Source organism: Benincasa hispida, chromosome 12 (genome assembly GCF_009727055.1).
Source record: "Benincasa hispida cultivar B227 chromosome 12, ASM972705v1, whole genome shotgun sequence".
NCBI lineage: Eukaryota > Viridiplantae > Streptophyta > Magnoliopsida > Cucurbitales > Cucurbitaceae > Benincasa > Benincasa hispida.
The window spans coordinates 57,103,871-57,131,631 of record NC_052360.1 but is presented as its reverse complement, the minus strand read 5'-3'; the positions used below and the strand labels follow the sequence as shown (position 1 = coordinate 57,131,631).

General features: G+C 32.8%; 3 protein-coding genes across 8 annotated transcripts; 2 read left to right on the top strand and 1 right to left on the bottom strand.

The window, feature by feature from the left end:
- The first annotated feature begins 2,866 nt into the window (after positions 1–2,866).
- On the top strand, positions 2,867–4,453 carry LOC120067996 (S-adenosylmethionine decarboxylase proenzyme 4). The gene has a single exon (XM_039019654.1). The coding sequence runs from the start codon at positions 2,988–2,990 to the stop codon at positions 4,035–4,037; it is 1,050 nt and encodes a 349-aa protein (XP_038875582.1). The 5' UTR covers positions 2,867–2,987; the 3' UTR covers positions 4,038–4,453.
- Positions 4,454–10,520: 6,067 nt separating this feature from the next.
- LOC120067189 (probable protein phosphatase 2C 35) lies at positions 10,521–14,550 on the top strand. Of its 5 annotated transcripts, none has more exons than XM_039018672.1 (5): positions 10,521–12,337; positions 13,162–13,293; positions 13,562–13,718; positions 13,833–13,906; positions 13,999–14,550. In XM_039018672.1, the coding sequence occupies exons 1-3, from the start codon at positions 11,417–11,419 to the stop codon at positions 13,658–13,660; spliced, it is 1,152 nt and encodes a 383-aa protein (XP_038874600.1). In that variant the 5' UTR covers positions 10,521–11,416; the 3' UTR covers positions 13,661–13,718; positions 13,833–13,906; positions 13,999–14,550. The 5 variants fall into 5 exon arrangements, with proteins under 5 accessions (XP_038874600.1, XP_038874599.1, XP_038874598.1 ...); XM_039018671.1 differs by having other exon boundaries at positions 10,522–12,337; positions 13,846–13,906; XM_039018670.1 differs by having other exon boundaries at positions 10,522–12,337; positions 13,558–13,718.
- On the bottom strand, positions 14,297–15,852 carry LOC120067191. Of its 2 annotated transcripts, XM_039018675.1 has the most exons (4): positions 15,428–15,852; positions 15,272–15,317; positions 14,978–15,046; positions 14,297–14,430 (listed from the first exon to the last, which is right to left on the bottom strand). In XM_039018675.1, the coding sequence occupies exons 1-3, from the start codon at positions 15,545–15,547 to the stop codon at positions 14,991–14,993; spliced, it is 222 nt and encodes a 73-aa protein (XP_038874603.1). In that variant the 5' UTR covers positions 15,548–15,852; the 3' UTR covers positions 14,297–14,430; positions 14,978–14,990. The 2 variants fall into 2 exon arrangements, with proteins under 2 accessions (XP_038874603.1, XP_038874602.1); XM_039018674.1 differs by lacking the exon at positions 14,297–14,430 and having other exon boundaries at positions 14,732–15,046; positions 15,428–15,844.
- Between the last annotated feature and the right edge of the window lie 11,909 nt (positions 15,853–27,761).

Below are 27,761 nucleotides of genomic sequence, written 5' to 3'. Positions count from 1 at the left end.
GATTTATTGATAATTTTTTAAATGATTAAACTCTAATCGTTTCTTAATTAACCAAAACAATAAAAACTAAAATACATTTTTTTTAAATGTAAGATTGGGGATAAAATAAAACAATTTAAAACTAATAAAATACAAAATAAAACAAGTCCAACATTTTAGAAATTAAAATAAAATTTGAATGTTAATTTTTCATATTTTGCATCTATTAATCCAATTATAAACTTATTTAGGAAATGTATTTCCCCTATCATTTTATTAAATTTTCAACTTTGTTTTATATAACTTGGTAAAAGTCTCACTTTCTTAGGGACCCCGAACACCCCCCCCCCCACCCCCCCCCCCCCCCAAAAAAAAAAAAGCTATGAATTATACAAACTACTTCTAAAAGGAAAATTTTGATCATGTTGTTTTGAGACACAAAAACATCAATTAAGCTCTATTTTATAACATTATATTATCAATGTTTGTTCTTTGAACATCAATTCTCATGCAATTTTAATATGAAAACTAGATCCAAATTTCTAGGGCATTGATAGAAAAAGGAAGAATATGTATGATATTGTCACATTAATCATCACAATTTTTTTTCCCTTCACACAAGTTGAAACAATAATAAATATTTTATTCAAAGGAAATTACTTATAACCAGTACCATAATTAACTAGCTACACATCACACATAAAATAATTATAATGTAAATTAGTTGTTGGGTATTGGAAAAACATGTTTCTGTTGAGAAATATAATTGAGTTAATCCAATTGCCTTAACAAAACAAAACCAAAAAGGTGAGTGATTAATCTAATTTAAATTAATTAAATTACTAGCTAGGCAATTTTGGATGCATATATGATGGTTAATTAGTAATAGTTTAAATTAATTAATACTAATCAAAGAAACTAATGGAGTGATTAGTTTAGTTTAGACTGTCCACTTTGATCTAATATCAATCATTAATGGATGGTTTATGCATTATAGTGCTCCCAAAGAAAACCAATTTCCAAGTTTGCCTAGAATTTTTGTTCATAATTAAACATTTACTAAATGTAATGACTTCCTTTTAAGTTAAATTACAAGTGTTTAGTCTAATCAACTTTTAAGATTGTATTTAAAATGTCTAAAAGATCTATATCATTTTAATTTTGTGTTTAATAGATCAATGAAGTAAAAAAAAAAAACTTTACTTAATATATACAAACTATAAAAATAAAAAGGTAACAACGTATAAAATAGTTTAAAGAATAATATAAATAGAAATTTTAACACAATAATGGTAAACACTTCTTAGAATTCAAGAAGTTTGTAAGCACAGTCCAAAATTAGAAAACAAATTTATAATTTAACCTAAAAAAAATTAGGAATTAAAATAATTTTTACTAGGCTCTATCAATTTGAACCCTAAATTTAAATCAATATTAACTTTGACCTTTATTTCAATTTCTACTAACTTACTAGCTAATTAACCACAAAAAAGTAGTGTAAAAATTCTCCAAAACTCATTAATTTCTATAAATAAAGTTGTGCACACTAGATAAGTTTAACAAATTATGCCCAAATTTAACTATTGAATGGGTCACAATTCAATATATACACAAATTATGTTAAAGTGAGTTTAGCTCAATAGTATTGACATGTACTCTAATCCAAGAGGTTGAAGACTCAATCCCCCACTATGTAATTATTGTACTAGAAAAAAAATCAATATAATATATATAATTCATTCAATACCTAAGAGAAAACTTTTTTTAATAATTTTTGGATCGAGAACTCATTAAAGGGTTAAATTACAATGCTTTTTAAACATTTAATGTAAACTTATCTAATTTTGATGTGCAAATTTCTAAAGTTGAAAGTTTATAATTATCACACTCCTTATAAGATAGATGGATCGCCAATTAGTTTTGAGACGGAACCCTATACTATCGAATATGGTATTAAAGCCCATAAAACTCAAACAAGTGTTTAGTTCAATAAAAAAAAATTGAGATTAATCAAGAAAATGGTGAACCCAAAAGAGGTACCATCTTGGAGGGGCATGTTAAGAATATCATATTGGACAAATCAATTAGAGATATTACACTTCTTATAAGATAGATAGACTATTCCTCCCATTGTCAATTGAGTTTAAGATAAAACCCTATACTATCAATTAATAATGGTAATTGATACAAATTCACAAGTTTAAATGTCAAAATTGAAAATTTCCTCTCAATAAAGAAAACTCTTTTTTTTTTTTTTTTTGTGTATGATGAAAGTGAGATATATTAAGATGGATATCACAAACTCTCCACTCTTTCTTTGAATTGTTTTGGTCATTTTACCCTCTCTCCCTTTGCTTGTGTATAATACATAACTAGAGAAATATAGAGAGATCAAATTTGTCAAAATGCAATACACACGTATATATCATTTAACACATAAGAGAAAACAATTTTAACAATATTTGGAGGAGCAAGAACTCATTAAAGAATTAAACTTGCAATATCTAAACGCAATCTCTTGACACTAAATAAAGTATAGTTTAACCGACATCAAATATATACTATCAATCCTAGAGTCATAAGTTCGATCCGTCATCTTACGTATCGATAAATATATATATATATGTATATCAAACTCTCCACTGTTTGAATTGTTTTGGTGAATATTTTTCCCCCCTCTCCCTTTAGTTGTGTATAAAAATAGTCAGGAAGCAGAGAGAGATGAGATTTTGTGTGTTTATTTTAAATGTTTTTTGTTCATTGTTTTGTAGTTGTAGCATTATCATCTCTTATTTTCACTTCATTATAATGCCCACAATCATTATTCTTGGTTGCCTCATCCGCATGCTCTCTTAAACCCAACCCCTTCCCTCTCTCTCTCTCTAACCCTTAACCCATTTTCCCCTCCATCCCCTATAAATTTCCCTTCTCTCCCTTTCCTCTCTCTCTCACCCTAATTTTTCCCATTCTCTCAATTTCCCCCCCTCTTCTTTTCTTATTTTACCATAATGGCCCTTTCCGGTTTCGAAGGCTTCGAAAAACGCTTAGAACTCAATTTCTCCGGCGACGACCCAATTTTCTCCAACATGGGCCTCCGCCAACTCCCCTTTGATTCTCTACAACAAGTCCTACACGAAGTCCAATGCACCGTCGTCTCCGCCGTTGGTAACCATTACTTTGACGCCTACGTTTTATCCGAATCAAGCCTTTTCGTTTACCCAACCAAAATCATCATCAAAACCTGTGGGACCACTCAACTACTCAAATCCATCCGTCCATTAATCCATCACGCTCTTAATCTCAACCTTACACTTGTCTCCTGTTGTTACACTCGCGGTAACTTTATCTTTCCTCTATCACAGCCTTTCCCGCACACTTCCTTTCACGAAGAAGTTGTGTACTTAGAAAATTCCCTTCCTAACCATCTCTGTTACCGTAAAGCTTCCGTTATGCCTTCTAATCTCCTCCCCTCACATGCTTGGCACGTGTTCTCTGCTTGTGATCAAACTCGTTTCGTTCATTTCTCGAGTGATTTTTACACCGTCGAAGTTTGTATGACGGAGCTTGATCGGAATTTGGCTAGGAAGTTTTTCCGTCGTCCTGGTGATGGGAAATCCGGCGATGCTGCTGGAAAAGAGATGACGGAAATTTCTGGGATTAATAAGATTAATCCTAATGCTCTTGTTTGTGATTTTGCTTTTGATCCTTGTGGTTACTCGATGAATGGAATCGACGGTGATCGGTATTCCACGATTCATGTTACGCCGGAGGACGGGTATAGTTATGCTAGTTTTGAATGTATTGGTTCGATTTACGACGGCGATGATTTGGTTCGGACGTTGAAGAGGGCGGTGCAGGTTTTCCGGCCGGCGAAAGTGTCGGTGTCGACGACTACGGCATCGAATCGGGTTTGGGCGAGGGTGGCCGGAGCGTTGGAGCCACTTGGGTTGAAATGTCGGAGTTGTACGGCGGATGAGTTTCCGGCACTCGGAAGCGTTGTGTTTCAGACATTCACCGCTCGCCGGAAAAAGACAGGGGAATGCGGCGGCGCGCGGTAGATAAAAAGAAATATTCTAGTCAGGGAGTTAGATGGAATTATAATTATGTAGGCCACGTGGCAAAAGGGAAGATGATGATGATGTGGAGGAATTCAATTGGTTAATGAGAGTGAATGAAATGTGGGGTTGACTTGTTTTTTTTTTTTTCAATTTCTTTTTCCTCTTCTCTTTTCAATTAAAAAAAATCAAAAAAATGAGGAGAGAGATATAGGGATGATGACGTGGAAGTAGCCAGAAGCTTGGGGGGGCTTGAAAAGAAAAAAAGAAAAAAAAAAAAAAAACATAAAAACAGAGAGATCATAAATATCATGATAATGCACCCCACTTAGGCTTGTCACGCCTAAGATTTTTGAAGCATTTTGTGTAGTGGAGGAAAAAAAAAAAGGAAAAAAGATTTTAGAAACTTGAGATTCAAAGTGCGAGTATTCTTCTACTTCGTCAGCCTTATATCAAGTAATTTTTTTTTCTCCTCTTCTTTATGTAATTCTCCTTATTTTCTAGCATGTTTATTCAATAGAGATTACAATAAATAAAACTTTTAGATCTCTTTTTTTCTTTTTTGAATTCAATGAGAGGCTAAAAGCAAGAAAATCGAATTGTTTTGTTTTGTTTTTTTGTTTTTTTTGTTTTGTCGGATGCATGTATCTTAACGATTTAAAGAATCTTTAGATTGGAAAAAAAAAGTTTTAGACTTTGATCCTACTTCATCAACCTTATATTAAGTACTTGTTGTCTCCTCTTTCCTTATGTTATTGACCATATTTTTAGCAAAGTAATTAATTTGATAGATATAACAATAAATAATTTTTTTTCTTTTAAAGATTTTTGAGTTTATTGAGATATATTCATGTGTCAAGACCAATTAAGTAATGCTTCTATCGAGAAAAGCTTATAGACTCGAGTAATTTCCTTCTTCTTTCTTATGTAGTTCCCTCTAATTTCTAGTAAGTTTAATCGATAGAGATTATAATAAATAGAATTATAAGGATGGAAATATCCGAACATCTAACATTTTAAAGTCGTTGAATAAGTTGAACTATGCTGAGACTAACGATGGTTTTAACTTGGGAGGGAGTTGAATTTAATGATTTTCATTTTTGTTTGGAAATAAAATTGATGGGTTATTTTAGCTATGGTTTTGGATTGGATGATGAGTTTGAAAATGTTTGCATGATGAAGGCTGGCGTGGAAGGCACCCACCTAAGGCAGCGGCATATGATGATGGAAAGAGGGAGAAAATAGTGAAATATATGGTTTCCCTTTCAGACATTTTATCAAACAGATTCTGCACGTGCCCATTATTCCTTTCTAATGCTTAACTTATTTTCTGGCTCGCCCACCCATTCCTATTACCCAATACCCTTTGCTTAAAAACCCCTGCATCAATGTAGGGTACAAAATTTGTGTACCATGTAGGATCGGATATTTGAGGTATTTAGTTTAATTATGAAATCTAGAGTTAATATGTTGGAGTTACAAAGTATATATTCGGAGTGCCAGAAGCGTTTAGTTGAAATTAGTAAATATGTGTTTCGAATACAGAGTTGAAATTCTTCGATAATTGTTCAAAAGAGACAAAAAGAGAAAGATGAAGTTTTTTGGTAAATTTACAAACTTCAACGGTAAACATAATTGAAGTTGGTGAAGTTGAGACACACTCCCTAAAAGTTTCTTTTCGTAAATATTTGTTAATGCTAATGGATACTACACTATGTTTAAAAGCATGTGTTGAAATGCTTTGAATTTATTTGTTGGCACTTCGAACAACCAAGTACGGGGGTCTCGCTGACCAGCCAACGAGTCGGGGTCCAGGGGCGGCACGCCCTGGTGGGGGGTTCAGCATATTTATTTATTTGTAGTTATTTACGGTTATGACCCTAGGGTTTAGAGTAGTGCGCTATATAAACTCTCTAACCCTAGAGGCGTCGTTTTGATGTAATTTTCTGAAAACATTCTCTCTAATAATACTGTTCTCTTTCTGCCCGTGGACGTAGCTAACACACTGTTATTGAACTACGTATATCTGTGTGTCGATCTTCTTTATCTCTACGTTCCTTTTTGTGTTCTTTAATTGTCAATTTTGTAACAACATGCTAACATGACGAGTAATACATAGATTGGTAATTTTCTTGTTCAAACTCAAATTTCAGCAGTAGTAATTGACCTAATTCAACTTGTTACGAAATCAACAAGTAAAGAAGACAAAAGAACGTAAAAGAATAAAGAAGATCAACACACAAATTTACGTGGTTCACTAACAACTAACAATATGTTAGCTATGTCCACGAGGGTAAAAGGAGAACAATTTTATTAGAGAAGATGTTACAGAAATACATAATCTATAGAATGAATAATGCATATAGGGTTAGAGAGTATATAGTGGAACTCTTTAAATCCTAAGTGGAGAAAGAAAAGAATTAAATAATTAAATATATCAAATACCAATTCTAATCAGGTTTAGAACTATATTTAAATTCTATTTATGGCATATTAGTCAAAGTATGAAATTGATAAACAGCCGATTAATAAACAATAATTGGTTGGGCATATTCTTTCTCTATTAAAAAAAATAGATATTCAAATATCTCTAATCTCATATGTTGTTGAAATAAATAAAACACATTCGATTAATTTGGTTCAGGTAGATTTAGTTGGCTAATTGATTTTTTCTTCTCGAACTATATCTACATCGATTTTGGTCAAAAACAAACCTAACCAATCTACTGGTACCCCAAATAGATATACAAATTCAGAAAAACTTGAGTGACTAAGGAGATTTTGATATTCGTAGTAGAACTATCTGCACTGATTGACTCGAGTTGAATGTCTAAATTTCAAGAAAATCACTTCGATGGATGTATCTTTTTTCTTTGGTGTCATTTTTCTTAAATAGATAGGATAGTTTTGGTCCCCAACCAACCCACTCATAATGTATGAGGCAGAAGGAAGAAAAAAAAGGGGGGATAGGGACATAGGAGAGGAATCAAACACCAATTTTCAGTGGGAAATATTTGGGAATTGAGATTGGCTCAGAAATTGGAGCATGAAATGAATTTCCATTTACCTTCCATTTTGTCCTTTTGCTTTTGGACAGTCACTCAGATTCTAATAGGGGCAGCCTTTTTATAAGCAACTAAGCCAAATAAATGCAAGGGCCAGAAAGCACCAGCCTTTACCCACTTCCCTAAATCTTTTCAGATCCAACACTCCCCCAAAATATAACAACAACAATAATAATAATAATAATAAACCCCTTTTTCTAGGGCCAGGCTATTCTAGCCCAATAAAGGCTCTTTATTTGGGCCCATCAAATCCTCAATGGGCCTAAGAGCCCTGAACCAAAATAGCTTTTGGGTTTACCAACTTCTCGATACGAGTGGGCCTGGCCCAAGTAACCTCACGGTAAACTATACTGTTTAATCACCCTAATATATTTTTCCAAAGAGATAATACATAAAACTAACAAGCACCAACAACCTGAGATGGCAACTTAAGAACCCCAAAAGTCTTCCACAGAAGAAGACCTACATAAAATAATATCCTCTCCGGTCTAGGATCGATTGGAGCAAGGTGATGCACAATAGAATTGCTGAAACGGTTAAAAAAATTAAATAAATAAACGCACCCAAAACGTTGAACTATAACAAAAATATCATCCATGATTTAGGGTTATAGAGCTCAATTTATTAAATATTTTATCTACTATGAGTAAGTTAGACGTTAAAATCTCATATCAATATCATTGAACTAATGTTAGAACATTCAACTTATAGTTAAAATTATAGGTCCCTCGATTGTTATGTGTTAGCAATATAAAACAATAATAGAGGACTTTATTCTTCAAATTTTCCATTGATCTTCTTTATTTTTTAGTTTAATAATAAATATGGCTAGAGGATGAACCTTGAAAGTATGTGTTTTATCCATTGAATTATGTTCGAATTGATTTTTTTTAATCATACATATTTACACATTCATACACTTAACCCTAAAGACTATATATTTGATGTAACTAGATTGGTATTTTTTTGGTTTCATTTGGTCATGGTTTTTTTTTTTTTTTGAGATTCATCTTTATTTTTGGTTCATCAATGAGTAGGAAGTGAGAGATTCAAATCTCTAAACCTCTTCGTAGAAAAGATATGGTTTAACTAGTTATGCTGTGTTGATATGGACAAATTAATCCGTTATTCGTGAGAAAAAATAATACAAATAGTACAATTTTATGAGCCATAAAAATTCTTCAAATTAAATGGTTAGAAATTGTACTACAGAAATGGTTAGAAATGCACAATCACATTGTCCCTTTATGGGAACAGATGTAGTGGATTTTGTGAAGTAACACACTCAAATGATTGGGGTAGAAAAATAAAACCTTTAATTCAAAAAGGGTGAAAAGATCTAATATTCAGAATCTTTTTAGAGATTTTTATTTTGGATCATATATTTGGTCTATCTTTGAGCTATAATTTTCCACCCAATCAATTATATATATATCTATATATATATACACATTTTTTTAATGGATATTTCTCAATTTTTGTGATTCCTCTCTTACAGTTTCTCTTCCATATTTGTCATTTGATTTAAATTATCCACTTCTATTTCAACAACTAACCATGTTGATTTGATAGTGTCAGATTTATCCAAACATTAAATGATCATAACACAAAATATTGTGTAATAATAGAGGAGAAGAACTTTGATGGTCAATCATATAAATTGATTTTCCCTTGTAATAATTAAAAGAAAAAAATTTGATTCATCCCTAAATTACAATTTCTCTAAATATGTAAGAGTGTAGAATAAATATAAAGATGAATATCAATTTTTACTCCTAAACTTTGGAAGATGCATCAATTTACATCATAAATTAATAATAATGTCAATTTAAACTCTGAATTTTTATAAGTGTATCAATTTGTACTTTCTTTCAAATTTCATTCAACTAATATTATATGAAATTTATTATTTAAAACGATTAAACTCTTCAAATTTATAAGCGAAACAATTTTGGACCCTTCATTATAATTACCATCGAAAATCATCGATGTATTAATTCTCAAATGCATGTAGACTTCTTCAAATGTCGACTTTATAAAATGGATGATTAGAGTAAATACATGGACGATTTTCAGAGGAAATTTTGTCTAAATCGATCAATTTATGAAATTATGAGTTTAATTGATACAATTATAAGTTTCACAATATTTTTTTCTTTTAAATAAAACATAATGGAGAATGTAAATTGATGTACTTAAAAAATCCAAGATTTATTATTAATTTAAAGTTTAAATTAAAATAAGCCATAAATTTTAGGAGTATAAATTCTTTTGCATACTTGAATTAAAGAAACATCACAATTTGGAGGAATAGTTGAAATTTAGGGAATGGGTATAAGAAGAGCATTATTTCAATTTTATAGGAAGTGACATGTTTCTTAAAAAACAAGACCATAAGATTTTGTTTTGTACTTCAAAAAGAAAAAAAGGGTTAAGATTACATATCTACTAGGTGGATTATTGTCCACAATAGTCTAAGTTTGGTTGTTCCACAAAATTTACTTGAACATAAATGAGGCAGAGGAAGAAGACTCCAAATTTTCAAACCCTCCTCCCAAAAATCCACATTTGCCACACAATTTGAAGGAGAGAAAAGGAAAAACCCTCAATTATAGACTTTTTTCTATTCAAAAGGGAACAATGACCAAAATTTGGTCATACAATACAATATCTATAGGAAGAAAATTAAAAACACCTTGGAAATTCCAAGCTTCAAGATGGAAAAGTAGAGGAAAGTGGGAGGAGGAGTTCGCCAGTTTGGACCATAAATTTTCAATTGACCCCTTTTCACTTTGGCTAGTCGTTAGTTTTTACTATTTATCAGATTGGTTCTTTTCTTGATTGCAACTCAACTTGTCTTTCTTGAACACTCTTCATAATGTATTAGATGATACAATGTCCTTCTCCATTGTATCATAACACTTTTCTATTGACCCCTAATTTGGCTAAACGAGTAACACGAATCTATTCTAGCATGGTTTTGACACCGTGCAATTAGATGTCTGTCTTCTCTACTCTACTCTACTTTACTAGTGGCACCTAGTGTGGGTGTGCCAGTGAGCTCTCCCTTGGGATCTATTCTCATGATATTTGTTTTGTTGGAAATGTGACCAGAGTGCCTCATTGGTCAAATAAGAAGATGATTGTGGATATATAAATGAGAACAACTATCTACAACGACATAAAACCTTTCATGTGAAACCAAAAGTAAAGTCATAAACGTTATAATCATAATAGACACTAGACAATTTCAAACCATTGTGGACATGTTTAGGCGTTGTTGTCCCTAATAAATGGTAGTAGAGGCATGCCCCTACTTAGCCCAAAACCTTTTTCATTGTGTTGTCCTGTCTTTATTGATCATGTTTAGTTTGTACTATGTTCTCAGGCTATAGAGTCCATCCTTTCTTAAATAGTCAATTCGATAATAACTCAACGACCAGACACAAATATATGTTCAAAGAATCAAAGGTTCTAACCTACTATCTTCACATGTGGCTGGGAAAAAAAAATAGTTTTCAGTTTCACAGTTCACGGGAAGCTCTGTTGAAAATTTTCTCCAAATTCCAAGTAGAGTATTCTCCATTACAGAAAAAATTGAGGAGTTTCAAGATTTTCAATTTGTGAACAAATTTTTCTTACTGTTTTTGGGTCACTTCGATGTCAATCTTGTACCTTTTCCTATGCCCTCTTCTTCTCTTTTCTCTGTCGCTCACTGAAAGCCTAGACTGTATTTTCGTTACCATCAAAACCCCACATTCTATCAACGCTTTCTACTCCAAATTTTGTTCTTAGGGTTAATTTTTCTCGATTACTTCGCCTTTTTCTATCTCCTCGAGCTGTGATCTTTCTTTAAAACCAAAAAAATACTTTCCCCAATCCATTTTCCCTTTCCCTTTCCCCTTCTATCTGTTGTTTTTGTTCTAAACTTACTGTTATAATATATATATATATATATTTGGTGCTTCCTTTTGCGTCAGGAAGAATTTTACTCAAAGCAAAAGCAATCTTTCATTTTGCACAATCGTTTTCTGAGTAGGGGGGGAGGGGGAAGAAAAGGCTTTTCTCTCTGTCTTCTTACATAGGTTTTGCTGTTCATTCTGTTTCACCCTCTGTTCTTCTGAAAATATGGGGTTTTCCCCCTGGAAAACTGATGGGGTTTGGTTAGATTGTGTCAGAAACATCTGGGTTTTGCTACAAGAGTTGAGTATTTTATAGTTCAACTTCAATTTATACTATTTCTTCTTTGAAGACTTTCATCGAACACCTTGTTGGTAAGTTCAAACCCTCAGCTTTTCTACTTCCATTTGAGAAATTATGGGTTGTATCCATACAAAATGTTGCTGTCGCTACCCAAAATCGTTGGTTGGAGAATCCCAAGACTTTCGACAAGGGGTTCCTTATTGTCTTCAAGATAAGAACAACACTGTGATTGAGAAATCCTTGGAGTTGATTCCTGTTGCTTCTCACAACTATCATTTGGAATACTTGGTACTGGCTCAGCGGGGTTACTACCCTGAATCTCCTGATAAAGAAAACCAAGACAGTTTCTGCATTAGAACAAATATTCAAGGTAACCCAAATGCCCATTTCTTTGGTGTTTTTGATGGGCATGGTCAATTTGGAATGCAGTGTTCAAACTTTGTAAAGGATAGATTAATAGAAAAGTTATGTAATGATCCCACATTGTTAGATGATCCTGTACAAGCTTATAATTCAGCATTTTTATCTACCAATGATGAGTTACATACAAGTGAGATTGATGATTCCATGAGTGGAACAACTGCAATTACAGTTCTTGTTGTTGGGGATACTCTGTATGTGGCTAATGTTGGGGATTCAAGAGCTGTAATTGCAGTTAAAGAAGGGAATTGTGTTCTTGCTAAGGACTTGTCTAATGATCAAACACCATTTAGAAAAGATGAGTATGAGAGAGTTAAACTTTGTGGGGCTAGAGTTTTGAGTGTTGATCAAGTGGAAGGACTTGTGGATCCTGATATTCAATGCTGGGGCGACGAAGAAAGTCAGGGCGGCGATCCGCCTCGACTGTGGGTTCAAAATGGATTGTATCCTGGGACTGCATTTACTAGAAGCATTGGTGATAGTACTGCAGAAAAGATTGGTGTAAATGCTGTTCCTGAGGTTTTGGTTCTTCAGCTTAACCCCAATCATCTTTTCTTTGTGGTTGCCAGTGATGGAGTTTTTGAGTTCCTTTCAAGTCAAACTGTTGTTGATATGGTATGTAATGTGATCAATTTCTAGCATTGCATGATTTAGCAAACCACATTTTAGCCATCTTTTTCTTTCATGAGTTCTTCTTGGTCATGATATCCCGATTTCCATGTCGAAGATTGGTAGATAGAGGCCCTATTAGATAGCTATTTTGTTTTTGAAAATTACCGTGGTTCTCTCACAATATTTTGACGATATCTTCACTGAAGCCACCTTTTGGAGAAAGTTAGAATTTAGTCTCTATAGTTTATAATTAAAATTTAGACTCCACATATTGATAAAACTCTTATAAATAGTCCTCTATGGTAGGCACTATTTGTGAGATTTCTATCCAGCTATGAGTATTAAATTCTAACTATTAAAATCAAATGAACTAAATTTTAACTTTTCTAAATTATAGAGATTAAATTTGTAATTTATCCTTCAAATCATTTGAAAACTTTTTTCTTTTAACATTTCAAATTTTGGTTTTATTTTTTAAAATGTTTTTAGAAAGTAGGTAATAAAGAAAGAAAATTATAAGTAGAAGTAATGAAGAAAATTATAAGTAGAAGTAATGTTTATTTTTTCAAAAGAAAAAACAAAACAAAATGATTATTAGACAGGCATACTTTGTCTGTTTAGTTGTTGTTGCATATTACTTATGAACTGCTGAACTCAATAGGAAAGACTTTCACTAGCCAATTTGTGAACATATATGTAGTCGTGTTTGTTTACTACGTTTTAATCATAACTACAGTATCTTAGAGCATTTTAGATTAATTTGTTTCCCTCTTTTATTACTCTCCTTAACAAAATTTCTAAGGGTTTTTTTTAATCTCTCTATATAGGCATCAAGTTATGCAGATCCTCAAGATGCATGTACTGCCATTGCTGCCGAGTCGTATAAACTATGGATGGAACATGAAAATCGAACCGATGATATAACGATCATTGTTGTTCAAATCAAAGGCTTGTCTAATGTATGAAATTTACAAGAATTATTTCGGCTACATTTTCCGTGCTCTTGAATATGATGATGATATAGTTTTCAACAGCAGAATGCAGGATGCTGTTGGACAGATTAAAAAAAAAACACATTTTGTTCTTATATCTCTGTTATCCCCTTTGAGATAAGCCTATATTTTGAATTGAAAATTGATGGTTCAATGCTTAGTTTTCTCATCTCTCATCAATTCATTAGCTTTGTAAACCTTGTTCCTCCCTTGTTTGTTTTGTTGCTTTAGTCAGGTGCTGAGCATCCTTCCAGCACTGGGATGGAGACTGCTTCTTCGAGAATCGATTTCTCAGATCTACCTTCCAAACCGAACTCTCAACATGTTGCTGTGACAAATCGGAACCCAGTGATCGTGGTTCCAACGCTGAATAATCAGACACCTTTATAATGGTAGTCTCTCCTGCTTTATGACGTTCTACCGCTAAATTTAGGATTGGAAAGTCATTTCAAACATGTCTTTGATCTTCAAAGTTAAACGTTTTTTTATTTTCTCATGGAGAAAAGCTTGTTTATTCAGACTTCAGTGTTACTATAACATTCCTCCACCAGCAGAAGAAACTTGTAAGGCATCCTGAAAGGTAATACTACTGACTAACAGACATATCAATCTTAATTTTGCTTAGAAGAATTACCTCTTAGTTTCTGACTTCACTTTGTTTATACTTTACAGTTGAAACAAATACCCATCTTCCAGTTCAGCATTGGACCAACTAAGTTGATAGAGACAGTGGGTTGGTATCTTAGACGTGGAAAAATGGATGGATTGTTCTCTTGATGGATGCTTGCAAATTCATGATAGAGACTGAAAGTGAAAATCTACAGTTACATAAAAAGGACAAGACAGAGAAGGGAATTTAATGAGGTGGTTAACTTCAAAGCTCAATGACAAACAAGTTTGAGACCCCACTTTGTTACCTTGTCTCTTCAATTCTGGCTGGCATGGTAGTAAGGTAGAAGATGTTGTTAATAGAGAAAAATAATACCCTTTCTTTTTGTGTTTGCTTAAGGTAGATCCATTGCTTGAAAAGTGTCATGTCAATGGTTTAGTTTGTTGTGAAGTAAACTTGTGGCTGATTATCACATGTTGTTGGTCAGAGGGACCCTGAAAAACATCCAACTTCAATGCATTTTCTCATTTCAATGTTTTATGATTCAAATTCTCAGACCCCAAATCACCCACATGTATGTCTTACATTAACTTTAAGAGACAGAGTTAACATGAGCCCACATGTATATCTTACACTAACTTTAAGAGACAGAGTTAACATGAGCATAGTTCAGTGGTAATTAGCATGTATCCTTTCTCTTGACGTCAGATGTTCAAATTTTCATACTCCACATTATGATTCGAATTCTCAGATATCGAATCACCAACATGAATACTTGTGTTTAACTTTAAGAGATAAAGTCAACATGAACATAGTTCAGTGGTAATTAGCATATACTCATTTCCCTTGACGTTGGAGGTTCAAATTTTCACTCTTCATTTGTTGTAATACACAAAGCTATAGAAGGTAGGGGTTGCCCAGGTCTCGATATAATGACAAACACTTTTAGATATCTCAAAACATGTTTAAACAAGTCTAACACAACAAAATTTTGAATCAAGTAAAGCTAAAATCTTAGATATTATTTGGTACACTATGCACCTTCCCAGAACCTTCACTTGCGTTGGCCAGGTTTCCTTCTCTCACTGCAAGACTTCAAAGCTTGAACTTCTGCTAGACAAAATCATTTGCGAGGTAATGAATTAGAACAGTCATTTTAGATGAAAATTTCAAGAATTGCAAAATTTCAGCAGATGGCCATAACCAATTCAGGTTCAATTTAAGGGATAGATCTATACAATTCAAAGATGGAACCTATAAACAAAATTAGAATTTAGAACAAGAAGACATGATTGAATTTGTGTAACGATTGTCACTGAGAGATGAGCGGCATACCAGCCTGGCAAGCTTTCCAGTTCCTGTTAGTTTTGATAAGACAATCCTGAAAATTATGGCGATCAAGACAATAAACATCAATTTGCATTTCAGGGCTTAGGGTTTTAGCAGAACGTAAAAAAAAAGAAGACGATGAACAGAACGGCCACGAAGAACCTGTAACGATAAGTAGAAGGATGAGCATTCATTGAGCTGCTTCACGTTCTCGTCGTCGTCTTCGGCGTCGCTCCGGTGAAGAGGCGGCTGATTCTCCGGCGAATTCGGCGGTTTCCCCATTTTTTCTTCGTTCAGGTTCGACCCAAAATTTACAGGAAATTCAAACTTCTTAGTTCTCTTCTTACCGTAATAAGTTTGAACTGCTCAAGTTAGCGAATTATTATAGAATTTCTTCTATTTCTTTTCATATTAAAATGACTCTTTTTAGATTTTTTTTTTTAATACTTATTTTAGATTAGGGTTTGTATCTCTGTTCTTAATTGAACATGACAATCGTTACCATGAGCATCGACTGATATAATGTTTGTTATCTCAACCAAAATATTAGAACTCAGAAGTTTGAATTTTCCTTTCTGTGTTTTGTTTGATCTTAAAAAAGTAATTATACTTTTATTGCTATAATTGTTTAACTTAAAAAAAAAAAAATGAAACAAGCAAATAGAAGAACAAAAGAATTTTAGGCTAAAAAATACTTTAGATGCCTGAACTTTTTGAAAATAAAATATTAACATAACGATTTAATTTCTATATTTTTAAAATTTTAACTATTTTATGGGTACGAAGGTCCAATGTCAAAAGCCCCTTTATTGGTGCTTTTCAAACCTAGCTACGAGCCTCAGTTTCCCACACTTTTAACCTCTCATATCATGGATCCAAATATTATATCCAGTCCATTTGCACCATCCATCAAGAGTTGGATTATCAAAGGCCCAATGTTAACTGTGAACGAAAATTGAAGGGTTGAATCGTTGAAAGTAAAAAGACTAAAATTAAATAAGTCTCAAAGTACAAAGATCAAAATAGTATTTTAATCTTAAGATAATATATTTATATCAACATTATGTATTATCTTAGTCTTATAAATGAAAGGATTGATTCTCGTAACGGAAGCGTTTTATCGCTTTTGTCTTTGAATTAGAAGAAGAAATTTTGCAGAATTAAATACAGAACATCACAAGTTATTAAATTTACAAGGTTAAGCACAAAATTGGGTCGAGAAGTATTTTGTTTGAAGAATTGTTCTTTAGTCTTCTCCAAGTATTCACAATACAAAATAGTACAAATACCATTTCTTCTCTACACGTTGGACACCTCCACTCGATCTTCTCTTCTATTCTCTGACAAGTATCAATTTGTAGGAACCTTGTGAAAAAGAATATGAGAATTTACATTGGAGAGAATTTTCTTTGTAAGTTTAGAGAGAACTTGGAGAATGAGAGAGGAGAGAGGTTTTCTTCTTGTTTCATGCATGATCAAGAGAAAAACCAACCAACCCATGTAGAAAGGGGGAGGGCGAGTAATACAAACAAAGCATAACCTTGCAAGGGAGTTAATTTATTATTTAATTTAAATTAAATAATAATTTATTTAAATATTTTATATTTAATTAAACATTTTTTTGAATTATATTCAAATACACTTCTCTCTCATAACCTATGTTTTAACATGAATCTCATTCATATTCATTTTAATTTGTAGTTTTAATATGAATCAAATTCATATTAATTATCATTTGAATCTCATTCAAACATATTAATAGTCTTATATTATATAGTTTAATTTTGAATTTCATTCAATATATCTAAATACATTATATTAGTTGTATCATACACAATTAACATAAACTCCCTTAGTCAATTTGCACATTTCAAATTCTTTCAAAACTATTGATTTACTCGTTATGAGCTAGCATGGGATCTAATGGACCTATAAATTATAAGCTTCAATGATCCGAAATTAACTAATTGAACTATTTGATTAAATTAATCAACATTCATTAACTATGAGATACTCCACTAAAGACTCATAGCTGCACTCTTATTTACTGTAGAACATATTGTGTCCATGGATATAACAATTACAAGTAAGTCGATCTTTTATGAGTTGTTCGTAATTACAGTTGGGTCAAATTACCTGTAATGACCTGACTCCCTAGAACTTGTGCTAGGTCGTTACTATGTACATGTATTCACTTCAAAACGACACTTTTTATGAATTGGTAAAAACCAGCATAAATACTAAAGAATTAATAACTTTTATTAAAAGTAAATAATGTAAATTCATTGAACAATGTACCTTTATTTAAATAAAAGAAACAAGTAAAGCATCACTAGAAAATTTCATCTAAAACAACCAACAGTGCAAAAACTGAAAATTCTCTAAATTCAACGTTAAACTTGATTTTAAAACATGAAAACATAGGAAAATACATGAGCAAAAGCATCTGACTAGTCCCAATGGCATAGTCACGGTTTCCTCCTGTCATTCACTGTCATGTCCTTACCCTTGAAAAGCATAACATAATAAAGAATGAGTATAAAATACTTAGTAAGTAACTCTACTATCAAGGTTAGACTTGAAGAAAATCATATTCTCGTAGAAGTGTGATCGTCGTGCAATTTGAAAATTGATTTTATAAAACATAAAAGTAGTGAGCAAATTTACACAAAAATAGGATAAACATTAAATAAACCTAAGCATATTCCTATTGAAGAAAAAGAGAAGAAAGTGAAGAAGAAAACTCACCCTTGAAGATTCCTCTTTCTTCACGATTTCCTCTCCTTTGCACACGAACAAATTCGAATCTCTCAGTGAACACAGACATCAAGAGCTTCTCCGTTACACACTAGAATTCCAAGGAGCTAGATGTGTGGGCTCTAACACCTTGGAAGATGGAATGAAGGTAGAGGAATTGTTCTTGAGAGAATATGAGAGTGGAGACTAGGGCAATTTTTCACAAAAATCCCTTACCATAAAAGGGTTATAATGGCATACTTGGAGAGGATAATCCCCTCTCCAAGTCTTCACACTTTTCATCATTTATTAATTGATTAATTAATCGATTAACATATAAATTAAATAACCATATATTCAATCATATTTAATATAAGTTAATTAATTAATATAAATATCATATATTCATACTAACCTCCATTCTCCATCATTTGTTAATTAATTAACCATTAGTTAGTCAATTAACATATAATTTAAATAACTATATAATAAATTATATTTAATATAGGGTTAATTAATTAACATATAAATATAACATATTTATATGCATACATCTCTTTATGAATCCAATTCAAATAAATTTAATATTTGAATCTCATTAAAATACACATCTTTGATATTGTAATTCTACATTAACCCAATTCATATGAATTTAATATTCGAATTTCATTAAAATATATCTCTCATATATTGTAATTCTATATGAATCAAATTTATATGAATTTAATATTCAAATCTCATTCAAATATCTATCTCTTATTTAATTTAGATTATGGATCATATCTATAATTAACTATATTCTATAATGTATTAGAATATAGTACATATTAATCATATTAATATAAAATTCCTTTAAGTAATTTGAACAATTCAAATCATTCCTCATTACTATCTTAACAAGCTAACAGAGAAACCTTATAGACCTGTAGATAAGAAGCTCCAATGATAATCATTAACTATCAGTCACTCCACTAAAGACCGATAGTTGTACTTTTCACACTACAGATATTTTTGTATCCATGGATATAACCAATCAATAGTGAGTTGACCTTCACAAATTGTTCATAACTACAACCTGGTCAAATTACCGTTTTACCCCTGTAGTTACATATAACTCCTTAAGTGCCACTTATTCATATCATGAATAAACAGTTTATAGTCCAACTATAAACACCTCTCGGATGAGTGAGAGGTTGAGGCCTTATTGTTCAAGACCCAAAATCAGTTTTTAAGTGAGCAATTTATCTACTTTTTTTAAGGTCGGGAAGGAGTAAATTCCTTCTTGTGTAGTTGTGTTCCTAGCTCCCTAATCAGACGAATCCCCAAAATGGTAGGCATATTGAATCAATGAAACTGGCTACTCTTACCCATACAAATTAAAGGACCGCCCCCATAGGCAGAAGCTTACAACTCACTCAGGATTCATGTCAAGTCTGTTGGGGTATACCCGAAATCTCGTAGGGCCCTTTAGTTTGTAAACACCTGTATGAACAAACATTTGTGATGAAATAATATGAGATATTTTATTCACTACAATATATGAAATATGAGATATTTTAGTTGCATTAACCACAAACCAATAAACTAAGATCCTTGGTTATCATTATAACTTAAGCATATATGTGGTGACATAAAAATGGATCGTGCTTTAAGTGATAACCTAAATGGTCTGTAGTATATGGATAAAAGAGGGAAACCTTATCCTGGTGACGCTACGAGTGTGATCTGTTTTGTAGATTTTACAAGTGTTGTAAAGTACTACAAATGGTATGATCCTGACCATTCGTGTATTAGACATGCGAGCGAGAATGCTCTATACAAAGGAGTTTGTATAAGACTGGACCACGAAATGTTTAGTCTCATTATATAACGTCATTCATAACAAAGACTTTCATTTCACTAGGATGACCATAGATAATATGACCTTAATCTTGAATGAGTTGGGAACTCCTGCCTATGTCGACGGTCATTAGATTTACATAGGTGCAAGCGGCCAGATTGCTGACTCAAACCTACCACTTTTGGGATTCGTCTGATTGGGGAGCTAGGAACTTAGCTACACAAGACAGAATTCACTTCTTCCCCGAAGCAGATGTAAGTAGATAAATTTCTCTCTTAAAGGCTGATTCTGGGGCTTGAACAATGTGGCGCCACATATTTTCATGACCTGAGAAGAGTTCACTCATAATGGGACTATGATATATTGTTCATTAGAGAAATCAGTGGTACATAAAGAGTTAGATGTAACTATAGAGGCAAAATGATAAATTGGCCAGCCGTACTTACAAGCGATTTGTGAAGGGTCATCGTACTGTTGCTTGGTTATATCCAATGGACACAGAAATATATCTGTAGTGCAAAGAGTGCAGCTATAAGTCTTTAGTGGAATGCCCGACAATTAACGAATGGTGGATATCGTGATTAAAGAGTTTAGTCAGTTATTCACATACCGTTGAAGCTTCAAGCTACAGGTTCATAAGGTCCCTTTGGTAGCTTAATGGATTCATGTTGAGAATCAGTTTTTGGATTAATTTGAAGTGTTCAAATTAACAAGAGGGAATTTGATTATATATGATATAATTAAATTAATTAAATTATATGTGATATAATTGACTTGATGTATTAGATACATTAATTGGAGAAATTAATATAAATATGATTTATATTAAATGCCATAAAGGAGAAAAAAAACTATGGTTTAAATATTACATATCATATGATATTAAAACTATAGGTTATAAATATAATATGATAAATTAGTTATTATATTTATTTATAATAAAAAATTATAAGATAATTGTTGGTGATTAATGGTTCTCCTTTAATTAGTCTTGATAACTGATGGATAAAAATGAAAAAGGTTCTCTTTTTTTCATTATTACGCATTGCAATCGTGTAAAGAAAGTAGCTATACGATAGCTTTTGAAAGAGTGAACGATCAAGCGTTGAGTTTGCTATACGATAGCTCCTCGCTACTCAACGATCAAATATCTAAGTCTATACAAATAGACTATCTCATTTTCCCACTTACTCGATCATTTAAACGATCATTCAGTTCCTCATTCGCTCAACCAAATCCACACAGAGCCCACACCTCCTGGATTCTCATACTGAGAATACCAAGGTAGCCTCTTGATAGTGTTGAGTTTGCTGTTCAAGGATCGAGTATCGAGTGTTACTCGATTGTGTCTGAGGATCTAACAGTTCATGTTATTCACTAGTTGTTCGTTGCGTTCGTGCACTTGATCGAGTTTGCTTGAATGTTGGTCTGGTGTTGAACGAGGGAATACTCGAAGAATAGTTCTTCAAAGGTATGTCACTTGATTCCCTTTGTATTTAAACTTGAATGCATGTTGTAATTTACTAAATGATGCATAACTGTTGTTGTTTGATTGTAAATGTGTTGTTCTTTCACAATAGGTTTGGAACGATCTGCTTTCGCTCAACGGTTCTCTTGTTTAAGAGTTTCTTCAAAGTCACCTATGGTCATATATAATTAATTTAATTAATTATATCACATATAATTAATTTCCTCGATTATTTGAGCAATTCAAATTAATCTAAAATTAATTCTCAATAATCCCTATTGAAATACATAGGAGACCTTATAGACCTATAGATTGAAGCTCTAATGGTACTTGAATAATTAATTAAACTTCTTTAATTAAATTATTCAACATCCATTAACTATCGGTCACTCAACTAAAGACCGACAATTTCACTCTTCGCGCTATAGATATATTTCTATATCCATTGAATATAACCAATCAACGGTGCGTGACCCTTCGCAAATTGCTTGTAAGTACAGCTGGGCTTAAATTCCTGTTTTGCCCCTGTAGTTACATCTAACTTCTTAAGTACCACTGATCCTTCTAATGAATAATAAGTCATAGTCTAATTATGACCAAATCACTCTTGGGCCAAGAGAGGGTGTGACCACATTATTCAAGCCCCGGAATCAATCTTTAAGAGAGCAATTTATCTACTTACCCCGACGTTGGGGAATGAGTGAATTCCTTCTTGTGTAGCAGTGTTCCTAGCTCCCCAATCAGACGAATCCCCGAAATGGTAGTCTTATTGAGTCGACGATCTGGCTATCTCTCCCATACAAATCAAAGGACCACCTTCATAGGCAAGAGTTCACAACTCACTCAGGATTCAAGTCATGTTACCTATGGTCATCCAAGTAAAATGTAAGTCTATTATGAACGACATTATATAATGAGACTAAACATTTCGTGGTCTGGTCTTATACAAACTTCTTTTTATAGAATACCCTCGCTCACATGTCTCCACACGAATGATCAAGATCAAATCATTTGTAACACTTTACAACAATTGTAACATCTACAAAGCAACCCATACTCGTAGTGTCACCGGGATAACCAGGATAAGGTATCCAGTCTTATCCATCTACTATATACCATTTAAGTTACCATTAAAACATGATCCACCTATATATCTCTACATACATGTTTAAATTGTATAAAATAACCCAAGATCTTTGTTTAATAGATTGAGTATATGCTCATAAAATAAAAGAGATTTTAATAATAACAATTTGTTAAACTACGAGAATACGAGATTTAGACACCAAACCCAACATTTACAACAACTGTAACAACTACAAAGCATGTCATATTTGTAGTGTAACCAGGATAAGGTACCTAACCTTATCCAACTACTACAGACCGTTTAGGTTATCACTTAAACATGATCCACCTGTATGTCTCGACATACATGTTAAAGTTACAGAATATAACCTTAGATCTTAGTTTATAAGTTATATAGGTTAATGCAACTAAATGTCAAATAAAATACTCTTATTTTATTAGATAAATAAAAAATTTGTACAATACAATTACAAACTACAAAAATACGAAATTTAGGGCATCAACCCCAACACCTAGGACTTGTACTAGGTTAGTACTATGTTCATGCATTCACCTCAAAATGACACTTTTCATGAATTGGTACAAAACCTGAATAAATGGTAAAGAATTAATAACTTTTATTAAAAATAAATAATTGAAATTCATTGAATATGGTATCCTTATTTAAATAAAAAAAAAAACAAGTAAAGCATCACTAGAAAATTTTATCTAAAACAACCAACAGTACAAAAACTGAAAGTTCTCTAAATTCAATGTCAAACGCAGTTTTAAAACATGAAAACATAGAAAAAGACATGATTGGAAGCATCTGACTAGTCTCAGTGGCATGGTCACAGTTTCCTCCTGTCGCTAAACGATCAAGAAGAGGCGTTAAACGATCGTGTAGATTGTCCGACACTAGACGATGGCGTTGCACGATAGTGTTAGACACTAAGCGATCGTGTAGCATTGTCCGACACTAGACAATGAAAATATATGATAGATCAAAGGCACTACACAATGGAGCTACACAATCAAGCAAACACTAGACGATCAGCCAGTTACTAGATGATAGTCGTCAATGCTACACGATGAGCCTCAGCAAGATTTCGAGCATGGAGCGAGAGCAGCTGATTCAACCGGTTCTTTTGAGGTCCGGTCCGGTTCAGATGGTTCGGGTCCGGTTCAAGTTGTTTGGGTATGGTTTGGAGCGGTTCGAGCGGTTCAGAAGCTGTTTTGTAATAATTAGGATTTTGTTTGCTTGTTTATGCCAAAACTAAAACCATATTAGTTTGTGTTTAATTATTTATACATTTGATGTATGTTATAATTAAATAAATCTTGCATGTACATACAGTATGCCATGTAGATTTAAAATCCTACCGTAGAAAGCATGTTACATGCATTGAAAGTATGTTATAATATATAGTACGTATGTTAGGGTTTCTTGTATTTAATATAATAGTTATATTAAATATTGAATGCCTTTGATGTATGTTGTGGATGTTTAACATATCTAAAATTTTGTAAGTTGCTATAAAATTGGGTTAGACGTGTAAAATCCATAACAAAGAACAGTTGCATGCTCACATAGGTTAACCACTTATTTTAATAGTTAAAATAGGTCGTTAAACTTGTAAAACTCGGGTTACAAACTCAACCAGTAAATAATCCTGTCAAAGGTTGAGGGTACTTAAGTTGACGGTCTACGGAACATCTTCTACCTGGGGATTATGGCCAAATTATTGAGCGTTGGTAACCAGTTTTATGAGCATACGTGAGGTAATAAAACGGTTTATCACCTAGACATCATAGGTTTAAATCCATTTAGAAGTGTTATACTTGGATAAACAACTTAGACTTGGGGTCGTTTTTATTAGTCGAAAAGAACCTAAGTATAAATTTAACCTTTTACTTAATATATTGCACACTATCATGCAAAGAAGATGGTTGCATGAGATGCAACTCATGCTTGGGGTAATTGAAGCCTAAAGATGGTGGATTAGGGGTGAGCAACGTGAAGATGATAATGGAAAAACCAAAATTCCATTATTTGTGTTTTTCCATCTTTTTTTAACTTTTTCAAATTGATTTTAAAAAAAATTGTTTTCAAAAATGAAAATATTATTAATTTTATAAAATTAATTTCATAAATTAATTTTTCTAATAAAAATAATAAATAATCATTTAAACAATTTAAATAATTCTAATTAATTTTATATCAAATATTAAATTAATTTTATGTAAATCCACCTTCATATATTTAAATCATATTTAAATATTGATTCTCTAATTTCGTTTAATTCTTAAAATTAAACGTGTAATTATATATCATATAATTACTAATTACTTTAATTCTAATTTGAACGTTTCAAAGTAACTTATCACGCTACTCTAAGCTAATCCATTCACGAGCTAGTAGGGGGACCTCGCGGACCTACAAATCATGGGCTCCAACAATCCGAGATTAATTGGCTAAACTTATTAGACCGAATTAACCCTCATTCGTTAACTAATGGGTCAATCCACTAAAGCCCATAATTGAACTCCCCTCATGTAGATATATTATGTCCACTCGATATAACCATGATTAGTAAGTTAACTCTTCACAAGTTGTTTGTAATAACGGCAGGGTCAAATCTCTGTTTTACCCCCGAGATTACCTATTTTTGGACTGTATCAGCAAGCAGCGGAAGTAACAAGATCAATAAATACTCTAATTTATTAATTTTGGCAGAAACTAAAGCATGCACTTGCATAAAACAAATGGGTTTCAAGTCATACCTTTGTAGAACTCTTGAAATCTCGATTTCCAGCTGCAAATTTCTTCAAATCTCATTGTAGACCACCTCGTGATCTTCCCTACTATTCTCGATGCTCTAGATTGAGTTGTGGGACGCAAAATAAGCTTGAATTAAAGGAACTTGGAGAAATACTCACAGCAGCAACCCACTTGAAGAACACCTTCTTCACACTAATTTTTCAACAAAAATTCTACAGATTGTATGCCTCAATTTCACTCTAATCTACTCAATATATTGTAGACTATCATGCAAAGAAAATGGTTGCATGAGATGAAGCTCATGCTTGGAGTAATTGAAGCCTAAAAATGGTGGGTTATGGATGAGCAACTTGAACATAATGGAAAAACTGAAATTCCATTATTTATGTTTTTCCATCTTTTTTTCAACTTTTTCAAATTGATTAAAAAAACCAATTTGTTTTCAAAATTGAAAATATTATTAATTTTACAAAATTAATTTCATAAATTAATTTTTCTAATGAAATTAATTTTAAATAACTCTAATTAATTTAATATCAAATATTAAATTAATTTTACACAAATCCACTTTCATATATTTAAATCATATTTAAATATTAATTCTCCAATTCCGTTTAATTTTTAAAATTAAACATGTAATTATATCTCATATAATTACTAATTACTTTAATTCTAATTTGAACGTTTCAAAGTAACTTATCACGCTATTCTAAAGCTAATCCATTTACGAGCTAGTAGAGGGACCTTGCGAACCTACAGATCATGGACTCTAATGATCCGAGATTAATTGGCTAACTCACTAGACCGAATTAACCCCCATTCGTTAACTAATGGGTCACTCCACTAAAGCCCATAGTTGAACTCCCCTCACTATAGATATATTATGTCCACTCGATATAACCATGATTTGTAAGTTAACCCTTCACAGGTTGTTCGTAATAACAGTTGGGTCAAAACTTTGTTTTACCCTCAAGATTACCTTTTGTTCCTTAAGTCCCACTAATCCTCTAATGAACAATTGATTTTTGATCCAATAAATAAACCGATTCCATCTTAGGCCAAAGAGAGGGTGAGGCTCCTTGTTCAAGATCAAGAATCAGCAATTAAGGGAACAACTGAAGGAAATCGGAATCTGGATTTCCGTGAGCAGCGGAATAAGACTATTCCAAATTATAATCATGAATCAACAAATCATTTATAGTCGACTTCAAAACAAGCGGTTATACAATTTACAGAGAAATTACAGCATGAAACAACAAATGTACAGAGGGAGAAACTATACTAACAACGACAGAAGTGTCTCTATGCTCCGATGCGCACTCTGATCGAACAACAACAACCACGAGCGCTCGATCTACACGAACACAATACCGCACGAACACTTCGCATTCGTTCTCAACGATCTCCTCGGTCACAAACACCTCCACAACAGCGAACGGCCTCTGTAGCACCACGCACGGCCTCCGGAAAACCTCGACGGTGTCGAGTTGAGCCTGACACCACCAACAAGGCGACCTTGGAATTCTCGGTGTGAGAATCTAGACGATGGGCTCTGTTCGGATGTGGTGTGAGGCAGACGAACGGAGGAAACAACGATCGCGTATACGACTAGGCAAGTGAGAGAACTCGGAGACCTATCGTATAGGTCGATGCCCAATCGTTTAGATAAAACTATGCGATCGTTTAGAAAAAGCTATGCGATCGTTTACCTCTATAGTTTAACTCGGTCAATTCTACACAATCGTTTACCTTAGGCCAGCGATCGTCTAGCAAAGCTATGCGATCATTTAGTAAACACTGCACGATCGTTTAGCTAGTACCTGCACGATCGTTTAGCTCGTCCAGCCGCCGTTTAGTAAATCTGTATTTACTTGACGAATTCCGTGAGTTTCTTTTTGTCAGAGAGAAAACTCAAATTCTTTTCAAACTTTTGTGAAAAACTTCTTTCAAAATAGGAAACCGATTTCCTTTTAAACTCATGGTTACCATGATCCAATAACCACCCACTACTTTGGTTATTTAAAAGAAAAAGTATTAATTATCCAATAATTAATATTATTATAAGTATAAATGATAACCAACTTATCATACTATATTTATAACCTATAGTTTTAATATTTCATCTCATGAAACATATAAACCATAGTTATTTATCTATTCCATTGTACTTAATGTAAATCTCATTTACATCAATCCTCCACTAGATATATCTTATACATCATACCGATTATATCACATATAATCAAAATACCTCTTATCAATTTGAACATTTCAAATCAACATCAAGAACTGATCCTCAATAGAATTCAAGTTACCAAGGGGACCTCATGGACCTGTAGATTCGAAGCTCCAACGGTACGTGAATAACTAACTAAACTCTTTAATCACGGGATCCACCATCCATTAACATTCAGGCACTCCACTAAAGACCGACAGCTGAACTCTCTTCACTACAGATATATTATGTATCCATCTTAACCAATGAGCAGTGCGACAACCCTTCACAGATCGCCCGTAAGTACAGCTGGGCGAATAACCGTTATGCCCCTGTAGTTACATCTGTCTCCTTAAGTACCACTGACACCTATAATGAACATAAATCATA

Bases quoted from the DNA above. Each gene is read 5' to 3' on its own strand.
- LOC120067189 (XM_039018670.1), top strand. From the start codon at position 11,417: ATGGGTTGTATCCATACAAAATGTTGCTGTCGCTACCCAAAATCGTTG. The intron at 12,338-13,161 runs GTATGTAATGTG...CTCTCTATATAG, and splicing joins GTCAAACTGTTGTTGATATG to GCATCAAGTTATGCAGATCC. The intron at 13,294-13,557 runs GTATGAAATTTA...TTGTTGCTTTAG, and splicing joins AAATCAAAGGCTTGTCTAAT to TCAGGTGCTGAGCATCCTTC.
- LOC120067996 (XM_039019654.1), top strand. From the start codon at position 2,988: ATGGCCCTTTCCGGTTTCGAAGGCTTCGAAAAACGCTTAGAACTCAAT.
- LOC120067191 (XM_039018675.1), bottom strand. From the start codon at position 15,547: ATGGGGAAACCGCCGAATTCGCCGGAGAATCAGCCGCCTCTTCACCGG. The intron at 15,318-15,427 runs GTTCTTCGTGGC...CATAATTTTCAG, and splicing joins CCTTCTACTTATCGTTACAG to GATTGTCTTATCAAAACTAA. The intron at 15,047-15,271 runs GTATGCCGCTCA...TTTGTCTAGCAG, and splicing joins CTGGAAAGCTTGCCAGGCTG to AAGTTCAAGCTTTGAAGTCT.